This window comes from Conger conger, chromosome 7, assembly GCF_963514075.1.
Source record: "Conger conger chromosome 7, fConCon1.1, whole genome shotgun sequence".
NCBI classification, from domain to species: domain Eukaryota; kingdom Metazoa; phylum Chordata; class Actinopteri; order Anguilliformes; family Congridae; genus Conger; species Conger conger.
In genome coordinates this window covers 25,760,062-25,772,858 of record NC_083766.1, presented here as the reverse complement: position 1 = coordinate 25,772,858, position 12,797 = coordinate 25,760,062, and the positions used below count along the sequence as shown (strand labels likewise).

Below are 12,797 nucleotides of genomic sequence, written 5' to 3'. Positions count from 1 at the left end.
TGAGAGTTTAAACACAACCAAGAATTCAAATGGGGGGGGGGGGGGGCATCTCTGAAATAGAAACAAACAAAAAAAACAGGGTCAACAACAGACCCCTTCAAATGTGCGTGGCAGCAGTGGTTCACTGAGGGACAGATGACTGCACTTCGACAAAAGAAAACTTCCCGTTTCTGTTTACTGACTGTGGCCACAGACAACAATGAACCCTCCTTTTCATTCACCTCCTCACTGGGTTTGCTGCCCTTTCATAAAGCTTAAAAATACAGCGCAGAGACCAGCATTCACCCTCTTTCATCACCCAGACAAAAAAATCATACGAGTGCTATCGATCGCGCATTAAAAGTGATGAGTTATGAAGCAGCCTGATTGAATCAAAATGGATACTACATGTCAAGCAGAATAACTGCCTACATTATTCAGCCACAGAAAAAGCCAATCCATAAAACTTCCATTGGCTTTTTCCCCACAATCATTCTTTTCATGCTTGTTATTTTGATGCAAAATTTCTCATAACAAAATTCACTCAGGAATTAAGTCCAGACGTCTGAAGAGCCTCCAAACTCCCATCTCATCTTAAAATCTTAAAGTCTAACAGACAGCCAAGTCATCCACTACATGTAAGTATCAACAGCGGTGAAACTGAATGTCAATTACATTACCATCCTGAAACATCACCCAGACACGCTCTGCTAAATTACAATAATGAAACATATGCGGCATACAGTGGTACAGTTCAAAAGGTAAAGTAGCATAACTGCATATTTGCAATGCCAGTTAGCCAATCCATAGCTACTTAAAGTAGAGTTTAACCTATAATAACTAATCGTATCAACCCTCAATATTATACTGCAGAAGCTTTTATAAGAAAGCTTGTGTGAGAAAACATACATAAACAGGTTTTTAATATGCCGGCTTGTCAGAAGTTGTCAGAATATATTCTGTATCATTTGAGGAATATTTACGTACATAAGCACATACCCTTTCGCTTCATACACGATGTATTAGATAGGCTAATTAACATGCAAAGCACTAACTAGGGGAATGCCGTATATGTAGAGTACACACTTTTCTCGAAGTGTAAAAATCCACTGCCGACACATTTTTCACTTTATTCAGAAACGGTTCTGAAAATAAATAAAAAGAATATGGAATTACGTTGTGCGCTGTAGCGGGGAGGTGAAGGGCCAGGGGGTCGACGACACGGGCTGAGAGTCCGGTACGGTTGAGGAACCGCGGTTCAAAAACGACGCGTCGCGTCTCCTTGGCACCTCGTGTCACCGCGCTGCTATTCTTTCCCTCCCACCAAACTCTCAGAGGTCTTCCCACTGAGATGGCCCACTTTCAAACGCCGGGAAACTGAGACGCCTTTCTTCACTTTGTGAAAGTTGCGCACCCGCCGATTTCAGTGAAACCGGCAAATATCAGGTCGCAAAAAATTTTACTGAGGCTAAACGCAGTGTGAAAGCACAGCCCACACAGAGACTGTGGGCATATTCTCTGAGTACCAGCACAGAGACTGTGGGCATATTCTCTGAGTACCCGCACAGAGACCGTGGGCATATTCTCTGTGTACCCGTGACCACACTGTACTAAACACAACAAAAGTCCTTAAATCCTATTGGACCCTCGCTCTGAGGTCAGAATCTAAAAAATGTTGAATTCCCTGTGCACTCTTAAGACCTGTCACCAGCACCCATTTTTGTGACTAGCAAACTATGCTTTGGGGCCCAGGGCAGATGATCAGGTTTTCTATTTTGGTTTTTCTATTCCTTCTTTTAAGGTGCTACGATACTGCAGGCGAACGTTTCGATACGCAAACATACCACAGAAACAATTACGTCGCCGCGGCCTTTGAAGCGAAGTTCAGCCTCTCAATGAAACACAAGTTCAGAAGCCTTGCATGAAACACTGCAACAGAAAAAAAGAAAAAAAAAAAAAAAAAGAAATTCTCCTTTCCCATGCATTCGGCAAGGGCCTCTTAAGCTACGCATTCCGGAATGTGCCGCGGCAGTATTATACACTGAGTGAATCACTTTCAGAAACCTTCTGACCTGAAGTGCTGTTATAACCACGGTAACCCCAGCCGCAGTGTCGTCAAGGGCAAGGTCCTAATTCATTGCTTCGCACAAAAAAAAAAAAAAAAAAAGGCCCTGTTCCGCGCATAGCTTCCAGGACCCTGTAGGGGCGGTTCGCCGGCTGGTGTGTTTGTGCCGAGAGGAGGCGGCGGCAGGGGTGGGGGGGGGGGGGGGGGTCCACAGCCGATCCTCACGGATCTGTACACGTGGCCTCCCAGCTACGCCGAGGCCGCGGCGGGCCAGGGCAGATCTGCTGGGATCCGCTGAATCAGCGGATTCAGTTCCGCAGGTCATTTCTCACCCGATCGCAGCGCAAGCTCAGATTTTACATCCAACATTCACATCACGGGTTGAGGATCGAGAACCAAAGGATAATTCACCTCAAATGTGCCATTTTCCAATCTTGACATTTTTGTTGCTGGGGGTTTTTGTTTTTGTTGCTTTTGTTATTTCTGGGGGTCTCCAACTTAAGCCCTCACCTCCACTCCCCGAAGGACAGTGACACACAAAAAAGAAAAGTCAACACAGCTATATTTTCTAAAATAACACAAAACTTTTGCAACTGCTGATTTGCCAGCACAAGCTTATAGTAAATCAAGAGATGGTTTTTCATTAAAAATGTGTCCAAGGGTCAGCACAACTTTAAGGCACGCAGATATATTGATGGAAAGCTAGGCTGTGCCTGCCCAAGGGTGTACACACGATTTCACAACACTTCTCCCATTCACAGAAATGGAATGAAGGTTGCACAGTATTTTGCAAGGTATTACAAAAAATGAAACATTTTGCCCCGTGAATGGCAGAACATGTAAAGATGTTTGAGAAAGATGAGATGCAAAACTGTGTTTCCGCCTAACCATACAAACACAGACCTATCAGTTACCTTTATTTAAAAAAGAATTAGTATTTTTATTTCTATAGAATTATTATTTTTGGGTGCGGTAACAACTCGTAAAAAACATTCAAACCGAACTTCCCCCAACAATCAAATTGACCGTAAAAGATGGGAACTTGGGTGCTCAATTGACCAATGTCATTATGAATGAAAGTTAAGCCACTCAATCCAGCAGAACACGGCCAACTTCCTGCCTGCGATTGGCCCACTGAACTCACATCCGCGGTGGCTGATGCAAAGGCTGGCGGGCCTTACCTGACGTAACCGGAGGCGAAGGACTGCGTGGCAGAGACGAGCTCGTTCCCCCTCCCCATCTCCGAGGGCCGGCCCCACCCGTCCCCCGACGGGGCCAGCGGCGGGTATAGGCCGAAAATGGGCTTCTGGTCAGGCTGGTGCAGGCCCGAGGTGGATGGGGAGTTGACTCCGTAGTGGTAGCCCTGGCCTCCGGAGGTGCTGACCCCGCAGACGGAGATGGGCGAGTGCAGGGGGCTGGGGAGGTCCGCGCCTCCCATCTGGCAGTAGCTCCTGCTCTCCTTCTCCTGCTTGATGACCCCCGGGGTGCACAGCTGGATGAAGGAGGTGTCCTTCTCCTTCTTGATGACGGGCATGGCGGGATCCAGCGGCTGCTGCTCCGAGCCGTTGGCGCTGGCGACGGCGCACGCCGAGCCCATGCCGCCGCCGTTGCCGCTGACGACGGGCTTGGTATCCTTGAGCGTGCCCACGGCGTCCCCCTCGTCCACGGACAGGGCCGAGAGGAACGCCGCCTCGTCGTCCACGTAGAATTCGTTGAAGTCCGTCAGGGAGCCGGGCAGCTCCAGGTCCTGCAGGATTTCCAGGGTGTTGTCGGCGAAAAGCCGCTGGTTCAGGTCCTGGTTCCGACCCGCCGGGCCGAACAGGTCAGTCTCCATGTCCTTCCCCAGCGGGGAGAAGCCCTCTGTCTTCAGCGGGAAGGGCTCCGGGGCGGCCACGCCCGTCAGGGCGTCCACGGACGCGGCGCAGCGGTTCAGGTCCGCGATGCTGGCCTCCAGGAGGGAGAAGTTCTCCCCCAGCGAGAAGGAGCCCAGCGTGTGCTGCGTGTGCTGTTGCGTGTGTTGGGTGTGCGGCTGCGTGTGCGTGTGCTGCTTCGGCCCCCGCGGGTTCCCGTCCAGCCCTAGGGCCTTGCCGTCAGGCTCCTCCGCATACAGGCCCATGGAGGCCGACACGGCCGTGGTCAGTTCCTCCCGGGGGGTGCCTTTCCCCACCCCGTTGGATACGTCCCCCAGGATGGACGGGGGCGCGCCCGGGAGGGTCAGGCTGCCAGACGGGGGCCCGCTCGTCTCGCCCTGGAAGGCTCTCCCGTTGGAATTCCCAAAATTCACACAACCGTCCTGGTTATTGCTGTACTTCATCCCTCCTCGATCCATATCGTGTTCCTGTTGAAGGGAACATTTTACAAATAAATACAAAACCGAGGGAATAATGAGTATTGCCATAAACAATTAACTTTTGTAGCCACAAAAATAAAGCTTCCCGGCATTATGTTCAAAAATGTAATTTCAAAGAGGACAAAGTAAACTGGACTCCTTACGACAATGTAGCAGATTTCAGGGTAAGCAAAAGCTAACGTTTCCCTTTTAAAAACATTATATGCCCTGCATATGGAAATAATATGCAGCTCAAAATGGTTGTGTAGGCAGATGGGTTTTTCAGAAATGCAGGCACTAAATAGATGTTTAAAATGATATTACCTCAAATTAAACATTTGTTTGGGAAATTATATTTATTTCTGTTACAGTTACTCAGATGAGTTCCACTAAAACAGTGTGTGAGAAAACATACATAAACATTCCTAAAAGGTTTTTAATATGCCGGCTTGAGTTGTCAGAATATATTCTATCATTTGAGGAACATTTACGTACATAAGCACATACCCTTTCGCTTCATACACAATTTATTAGATAGGCTAGTTAACATGCAAAGCACTAACTAGGGGAATACCGTATATTTAGAGTACACACTTTTCTGAAAGAGTAAAAATTCACTGCCGACACATTTTTCACTTTATTCAGACAGGGGAAGCGCAGAAACGGTTCTAAAAATTAAAAAAAAGAATTCATGAATTATTATATTATTATTATTATTATTATTATTATTATTATTATTATTATTATTATTGAAAACACGGAAATAATGTATAACTGTTACTCTTATTTACGACTGTGTGTTCAAAATAAACAACGATTGATAGACCAAGTGCTGTGATTGGTAACTCTGGTTTACATGACAACACGCTGACAGGCATTAGGCTACATGAAGATGTACAACACAAAGCGCGATGCAAACATTCTGATCACTGCATGAATAGACATCACTTGTGGACATTCAAAAGAAACAAATAATGAAATGATGCATTACATGCCTCCGCGGACTATGTTTGGGACCTATGTATGAATATGCAGTTAAATTACATGATTAGCCTATATTACTTAATACCGACTATGGCAAGTGCGCGATTAACCCTATTCCAGATAGCATCCTCTATTTAGCAATGTTTTCTTTAAAGGATAAAGTCAAAGTATAATAAAATTAGCATTTGCCTAACTTACTTAACAATATCAGTACATATGGACCTTATGGTAAGATGCTGGATAAGTACTGTATGACCAATACATATAGACTGGAATCAAGTGTTAGAAATTACAAATCGATAGGGTAAATCGATTAGAAATGCGCATACAAAGTTTACGCGTCATGCAAAGGACATGAACTAAACACGGAATACGTGCGTCAACGAAGTTACAAAAACTGCAACGACATTGTGTTGAGGCCGTTTCCAAGTCTCCGACTAACAATATATTTGGAGTGCTCATACATACAGTTCAGGAGTAACGTCGAAGAAATATAACGCATGGTGCTATTCGTCAACACATACACTGAGTTTTATAATAATAGTATTATCGAATGACAGCATGTAAAACGACTTCCCTTGAGCGATGTCAAAGCAGTGCATAGTTTTCATGCATACAGACAATATAGGTACATTATCAGTTGGCTAAATGCTTCCATAAATGCGTCAGGACATCATTTTCGATGCATGGTTTCCATAAGAAATTGCTTTTAATCGCATAACCATAACCATGCCTTTGCAGCTATATGTCACCAAAAAACGTCACTTGCATCGATTTCTCCAAGAACGCGTGGAACCTTATTTTCGTCCCTAAACCAAAGCCAAGAGAGGTTGTCCAGCCACTTAACGTCATGATGCGTCATCTTTTCCGTGGCCCTACTCAGTAAATCGGTTAACAGTATGAAGGTCTCAAACTTGCACTCAGCACGACAGCTAGTTAGATACACATTATATTTATCTGACTAGCCCGGTTATTTCTCCAGAATTATACAAAATGGAGCTTCGTGCAGTAGCTAGGATCTGCCCTCGTGAGGTGCTAGCTAGCACCACACTGGTGCAACCTGTTGGCAGTGAGCGGCTACTGCATTTAGCTAAGTTCCACATGTGACTAAATAAAACAGACCAGTTGCACCACCAAAGCAAGAAAGTTGTTTTAAACAGACATAGCTGATATATGTGCATCTGGATTGCTTCATTTAAAGGCTAGATAAGGTGTATCGCGACGCTCGTGTGTTTCTAACATGATAACACAAGATGCGTTGTTATTGAGTCAACTTAGCTATCGCTCTATAATGTAAAAAAACATAACGTTTGACGGTACGTTTGCTAGGCAAACGAGTGCCCAAGCAGCATAGTGGTATATCTTTAAACACATCAAAATACTTAAGTCCATACTGACACTGTGCCAAACTCTGGCACAAAATAACACGAGGTGAAGTCAAAACTACTAGCAAGCTAGCTAATAATTTTGCGCTCGTCAGCTAACGTTGGCTCGCGGGTATAGTCAGCGTGCCATCTCGCCGATTAATCGACAACAAATCTTTAGTGTCGTATGGCTAACAAACGCATCACGACACACATCTTGGTTCGCATAAAACACCACAGGACGCCAAGGCAATAATGTAACTGCGTATGCAATGTTAAAAAAAAAAAAAAAAAAAAAAAGGAAAATAAACATACCTTTTCAAAGCTGAAATAATTAGGTCATCTCGAGTCGGTCACAGTCCGAGCTGGCTAGCGTTCACCGAACTGGAAATCTGAAGTCCGTAACGTTAGCTACCATCCAATAATTACTGAAATCCCATTTCCCGCATGGTGATTTGTTGTAAAGTACCAGCTAGCAAGAATGACAGTTGCGAGGTTTTTAGGTAGCTAGCCTATCTGCTAAAACAAACAACCCAAGTTAGCTTATCTCGCCACTACTGGTGGCCAGATATTGAAAAAATGCAAACGTGCAGCTAGCGAATAACTGTTTGTAAATAATTAGCGATAACTAGATAACATTAAGTAGAATAGCTAGCTAGTTGTAAATAGTTATAAATCGCATAGCTAGTGACATATCTTTACGTAGCTGCATAACTATGTAGCTGGTGAACTTGGCTATATGTGGTTAGGTAGCCAACTATAATATTTCTGGCAGCAATAGTTATTCAATATTATTACTAACGTTACAGAATAAAACATTTTCTGCCTATGTAGCTATACCAAACCGATTACAATCGCCAGCTAGCCTAGCTAACGTTCCCCAGCAAGATTTAGAGCAATGGAACACGCCCCACGGAGAGCCAACTCGAGAGCTAACGTTAGCTAGAGCTATTTCATTCGACAATAATACAACCTTGTTGGCAAAGTACATACGGTAACTGCAACGAGCGAACTAAACGTGCATCGCCTTAATGTTATACGGCAAACCAATGCGTAATGCAGATTACATACTGTAACACAGAGTTTAGTTAGTGCTACCTAATAAAAATATGTAGTTTGTCAAGTTAGCACTGCCTAATGAAGATACTGTCACTGGCGCTAGCTAATTTTACCCAACTGGCGTGACTTGAGTTGAAATGTAGCTAGCTGGCTACCAGAGTTAGCCTGCAATAAAACAAACTGGCACTGAAAAGGGGATGCGCTGCTTATTCGGTAACTTACAGATAACCCGAGCACCGAGTTAAGTTACCCTTGCCAAATCGCCGGGCAACTTCCAAGAAAGTCAAACTTTGGAGACGTCCTGTGATTATCGGTCAAGATAGATATTTTTAGGTTGTCGTATTTCTTAGTCTTTTCAAAATGACAAAAAAAAGTTTCAAGATAGCATATCATAAGACGTGCAGGATTTCAATGACGTAGTTAGCTAGCTAACCAGCTAGCTAATACAGTCGGTAGGTAGCTAGCTAACGGTTAGAGGGGACGAAGGACACGTTCACATTAGCAACTGGATATAAACACGACCTGTCTGGAATCCATTATAAATCCCAAGGAGAAGAATATTTCCCTCGAAACAGTCCATCTTCAAACGACAATTCTATATTCCGTTTGACATCTAGCTCATGCAAACGCAAAGAAGACCCCACAAAAACAGACAAACAGAACATTTACAGGCAAGAGACTTTGAACTGCTAGCAAAAGGACCTTTGCTAATTTGCCAAGAACTGACATGCGCACAGGGAGCCCGTCAGCTAATGCCAATAACTCATGTTTACACTAAGTTCAAAGCGCTCTCACCTAAAGATATAATCAGGATTCATTTACAGTTAAATTATTTGTATTTATTTTTTGCAGCAAAAAAATAATTAAAACCGAAAAAAAAGTGTCCCATAGAACGGAGACGAAGTGTTCAAATAAGTTTAGAAATGACATTTTAATGATAAATCAGAATATGGTTTAATGCGAGACTTGCTGCTATATTACATGCTATTATAATATTGCCTATGACCAGTCGTAGAAAGGTAATGTGAGTAGCCGGTAAGTCACATATTTTAGACTGATTCACAATGTGATTATCTGATTTGCTTCTCACTTCCACAGTTTGTTTCAAAAATAGTTATTTGTGCTTGGTTCAAGTATACATCTTGATTCTGCAAAACGAGAGAGCTGGCCTGTAGCCATGTTATTTCAGTGCTATTGCGGGCATAATATCATTATGAATGCATGTTGAATCGGTCTTACCTTGTGAAATACACTTTCACAAGAATCTAATTCACAGTTGAAGTCGTATAGGCTGGTCTAAAGCATTGATGCTCCCTCAAATATAAGTGGGTGTAGTTTGATAAGTGGTAACTCTTTGCCTATGTGATATGACCTTCACCTTTCCTCCAGACATATGTGACACTAACAAAACAGTTTCATACTGTTAAATTGCTTCTGGATGTATTTAAATGGTCTGCTTCACTATTGGCTATCTCTGATTAATAATAATAATAATAATAATAATAATAATAATAATAATAATAATTATTATTATTATTATTATTATTATTATTATTATTATTATTATTATTATTATTATTATTATTATGGCGGCACGGATGGTGCAGTGGGTAGCACTGCCGCCTCACAGCAAGGAGGTCCTGGGTTCGAATCCCCGTCGGCCGGGGCCTCTCTGTGCGGAGTTTGCATGTTCTCCCCGTGTCTGCGTGGGTTTCCTCCGGGTACTCCGGTTTCCTCCCACAGTCCAAAGACATGCACGTTAGGCTGATTGCAGAGTCTAAATTGCCCGTAGGTATGAGTGTGTGAGTGAATGGTGTGTGTGCCCTGAGATAGACTGGCGACCTGTCCAGGGTGTATTCCTGCCTTTCGCCCAATGTATGCTGGGATAGGCTCCAGCCCCCCTGCGACCCTGATCAGGATAAGTGGGTTCAGATAATGGATGGATGGATGGATGGATTATTATTATTATTATTATTATTATTATTATTTTAATACAGTACATGAACGAAAAGAATGGCTGGCTTAATGAGTGTGTGGTTTATGTCTCATACAAACTTTATGACTCACAAATCAGTCCCCAATGTTAATTACTTAGTTAATTTGTGTATCTCCCTGCAGAGCTTTATTGGAATGCATAACAATGAACTTTTGGTCTCAGAATATAGAAAATAATAGGTCACTTTTGTTTGGCAGAGATAAGGATAGGTCTTAAGTGCACTCAAGGCAGCACATTGTATGTTGTGAATGTAATTTATCCAAAGGTTGAATGTTCCTTTTGAAACGTTTTCCCCAATGAAAAGAAAACAAGATTATTAATGTTTAAGTGAACAGCGAGGAAAGGGAGACAGATTAAAACCAAACACATTCATTAACGACTCACCAATCTAATTCCCATTTCTTCCTCATGTTAATACTGTATATTCACAGGCATAAGACCTATATACTTAGCAGACAGTCTTACTTAGGCCAACTTACATAACATACACGTAACCCATTTATAGCTACATATTTTTACTAAAATCCAGTTTAAGAACCTTGTTCAGTTTAAACCAAGAGGCTACTGGTTACAGCACGCAGTTCCCCAACACCAAACCAATCTGTTGCAGTGTGGTGCCTGTGTGGGTTTTTCTCTCAGATGTATTTATTATTTTTAAAGAGATGGTATGATGTGAACATGTTACCAAGGCAACCGATGCTGCTCCAGCAAGCAGAGTCAGGGGTTGACAAAGACAAAAACATGATGTGAGTGAGCACAGCAGCAAATGGGTGAGACACTGTCAATGGGAGTCTGTACAGGCATGGGAATGTTTAGGCTGAAATGACACATTCTGGATCCATCCTCCTCTTCTCTCTCTCTCTCTCTCTCTCTCTCTCTCTCTCTCTCTCTCTCTCCCTCTCTCATCCGTACACACATGGCATGTTGACCATATGCTAGCTTCAGATATACACATTTTTACTATATTCAGGAATGCTTGTACCCCAGACCATCTATGATACCTACATAATTCTGACCCCCTGCTGTGACACTTAATCCAATAAGCTCTGACTGAATAACGATAACGTGCAGAAACGTGGTCCAGGAATTTCGCATTCTTTTATTGTCCATCACTTCGTTTGCGGCCCCTTCAGTATTGAACCAAGCAAAATGTCCGTGTGTGTGTGCTGATGCACTTCTGATGACATTCAGAGCTCTACTTGTGGGCCTGAGCTCCATCTTCTATCACCTTGCAGTGAGTCTGTTCTCTTCTGATTTGAATCTGTTTTCTGTCTGAATCCTGCAAAATTGAACAGACTTCAATTTCAAGGTGCTTCACCACATGTGCCTCAGAAAATATCGAGCTTTATAGAATGTAAGATAACCTTGTAAAATATATTGGAACACATGATGGTCACCCTGGATGAGAAAGAATGCAGCCCCTATGCCATTTGTTAAATGTTAAAAGTACTTAATTATACTAGTCATATTATCATGACCCCTGCCTCATGGTTTTTATTGCCTTTTTTTGAGAGGGGTGGGTGTGCAAGGACATTTTGGCAAAGCATGCACTTAAAGGTCCCCCATTGTCAATTAATTGTGACAGTATGGTATTTAGCATTAGTCATGCAGTTATTTTGAGAGAAAAACAGCATCAAGCCTGCAAAAGTAATTTTCTGGATCTGCCATGAAGACGGAATGAGGAAGCTCCCCAGGCTTTTTACTGAGAGGTCCATTTCACAGGAAAAAAGCTCTTGTTTGTTACAACGACTGAAGAAAACAATCACATGTTTAGCATGCAAGCTGCATTAGCATTGCAATATATATATATATATATATTTAAATAGAATGCTTCATGATGGAGGATGCTGTTTGCCTATCTTTGTGAATGAGAGAAACACTTACAGATTATCCCATTGGGGTCCAGAACAGGGGCAGTGTCTGTTCATTTTAAACGTATTTAACCCTTATTTATACAGGGCAGGTTGACCGAGCGCACATGCTCAGTTACAGCAACGCCCTGTTAATCCCCTCCAAGTAGCCTGACCTACACGTCTTTGTACTGTGGGAGAATCCAGAGTGCCAGAAGGCACAGGGAGAGCATGCTAACTGCACACCGAATGGCTGTGAGGAGACAGTGCGTTCCACTGCACGCCACGCCGCCCATTGGCTTGCTGTCTAATAATACTCAGGAGGTCTACAGGGTTGGGATGTTATTTGACAGAGCAGCGGAAAAGTGAATCGGTGGCAATGTGACCGTAAGGCTAAGGTTTCCTCTCAGACTAAGGCAATCCCAGGTCAGTCATGGCTGTCTCAGACGCTTCAAAATTCCCTTCTACTTGAATCACAAATTGTAATGGTGACTTATAGTGGCTTCACAAAGTATTCAGACCCCTTCACTTATGGACACTTTATTGTTTCAGAGATTTAATTTTTAAATTGATAAAATTACAATTATTGCCCATCATTCTACACAAAATAATCCATAATGAAAAAGTAAAAACTGAAATCTGAAGGAGTGCAGGGGTCTGAATACTTTCTGAAGCCACTGTACATGTTTAGCCTTACAATTAGATCACAGTGTACGATGATGAGGTAAGCTGTGCTGGAGAATGGAGTTTCTTTTGAGGAACATTCATCACGCACCATTCCAAAAACAGACTTCACAAACACACTCATTTTTCCCAGATGAACTCGGATGAATTGGATGCATATAAAGCCAATCTGAGCACATTTTCAAGCAGTTCCTATTTCACGCCTCATTCAGACCCCTGTTCCATATCCTCAAAGGGGATATCACATTGCGATTTCCTAATTCTTGTTCTGAGAATAACAGCAACAGGGGGTGCTAGATACCCCCCAAGTCTCCAAACAGAGAGAATTTATCTCGTACCATATTCATTTTATTCAGTATGCTGTGAAATACAGCAAGAGCTGTTGCAGCGTTTCAGTGGAGAGCAGTGGAGACTTGCATGGAGTTCTGGGGGTGCATGCCCTATTGACAAAAAAACAGCTCATGCTTGGTTTTGAAACAGCTGGTGC

The 12,797-nt window shown here is 43.0% G+C and overlaps 1 protein-coding gene across 2 annotated transcripts in view; it reads right to left on the bottom strand.

Annotated features, from left to right (window-relative positions):
- The window catches only part of LOC133133941 (glucocorticoid receptor-like), a 68,216-nt gene extending 59,726 nt beyond the window's left edge, over window positions 1-8,490 (bottom strand). The window contains exons 1-2 of one of the 2 annotated variants that reach the window (XM_061250250.1): window positions 7,037-8,490; window positions 3,226-4,382 (exon numbers count right to left, since the gene is read on the bottom strand). In XM_061250250.1, coding sequence (XP_061106234.1) covers window positions 3,226-4,373 — 1,148 coding nt within the window. In that variant the 5' untranslated portion in view covers window positions 4,374-4,382; window positions 7,037-8,490. The remainder of the gene's footprint in view (window positions 1-3,225; window positions 4,383-7,036) is intronic. The other variant, XM_061250249.1, reaches the window with a different exon arrangement.
- Window positions 8,491-12,797: the final 4,307 nt, after the last annotated feature.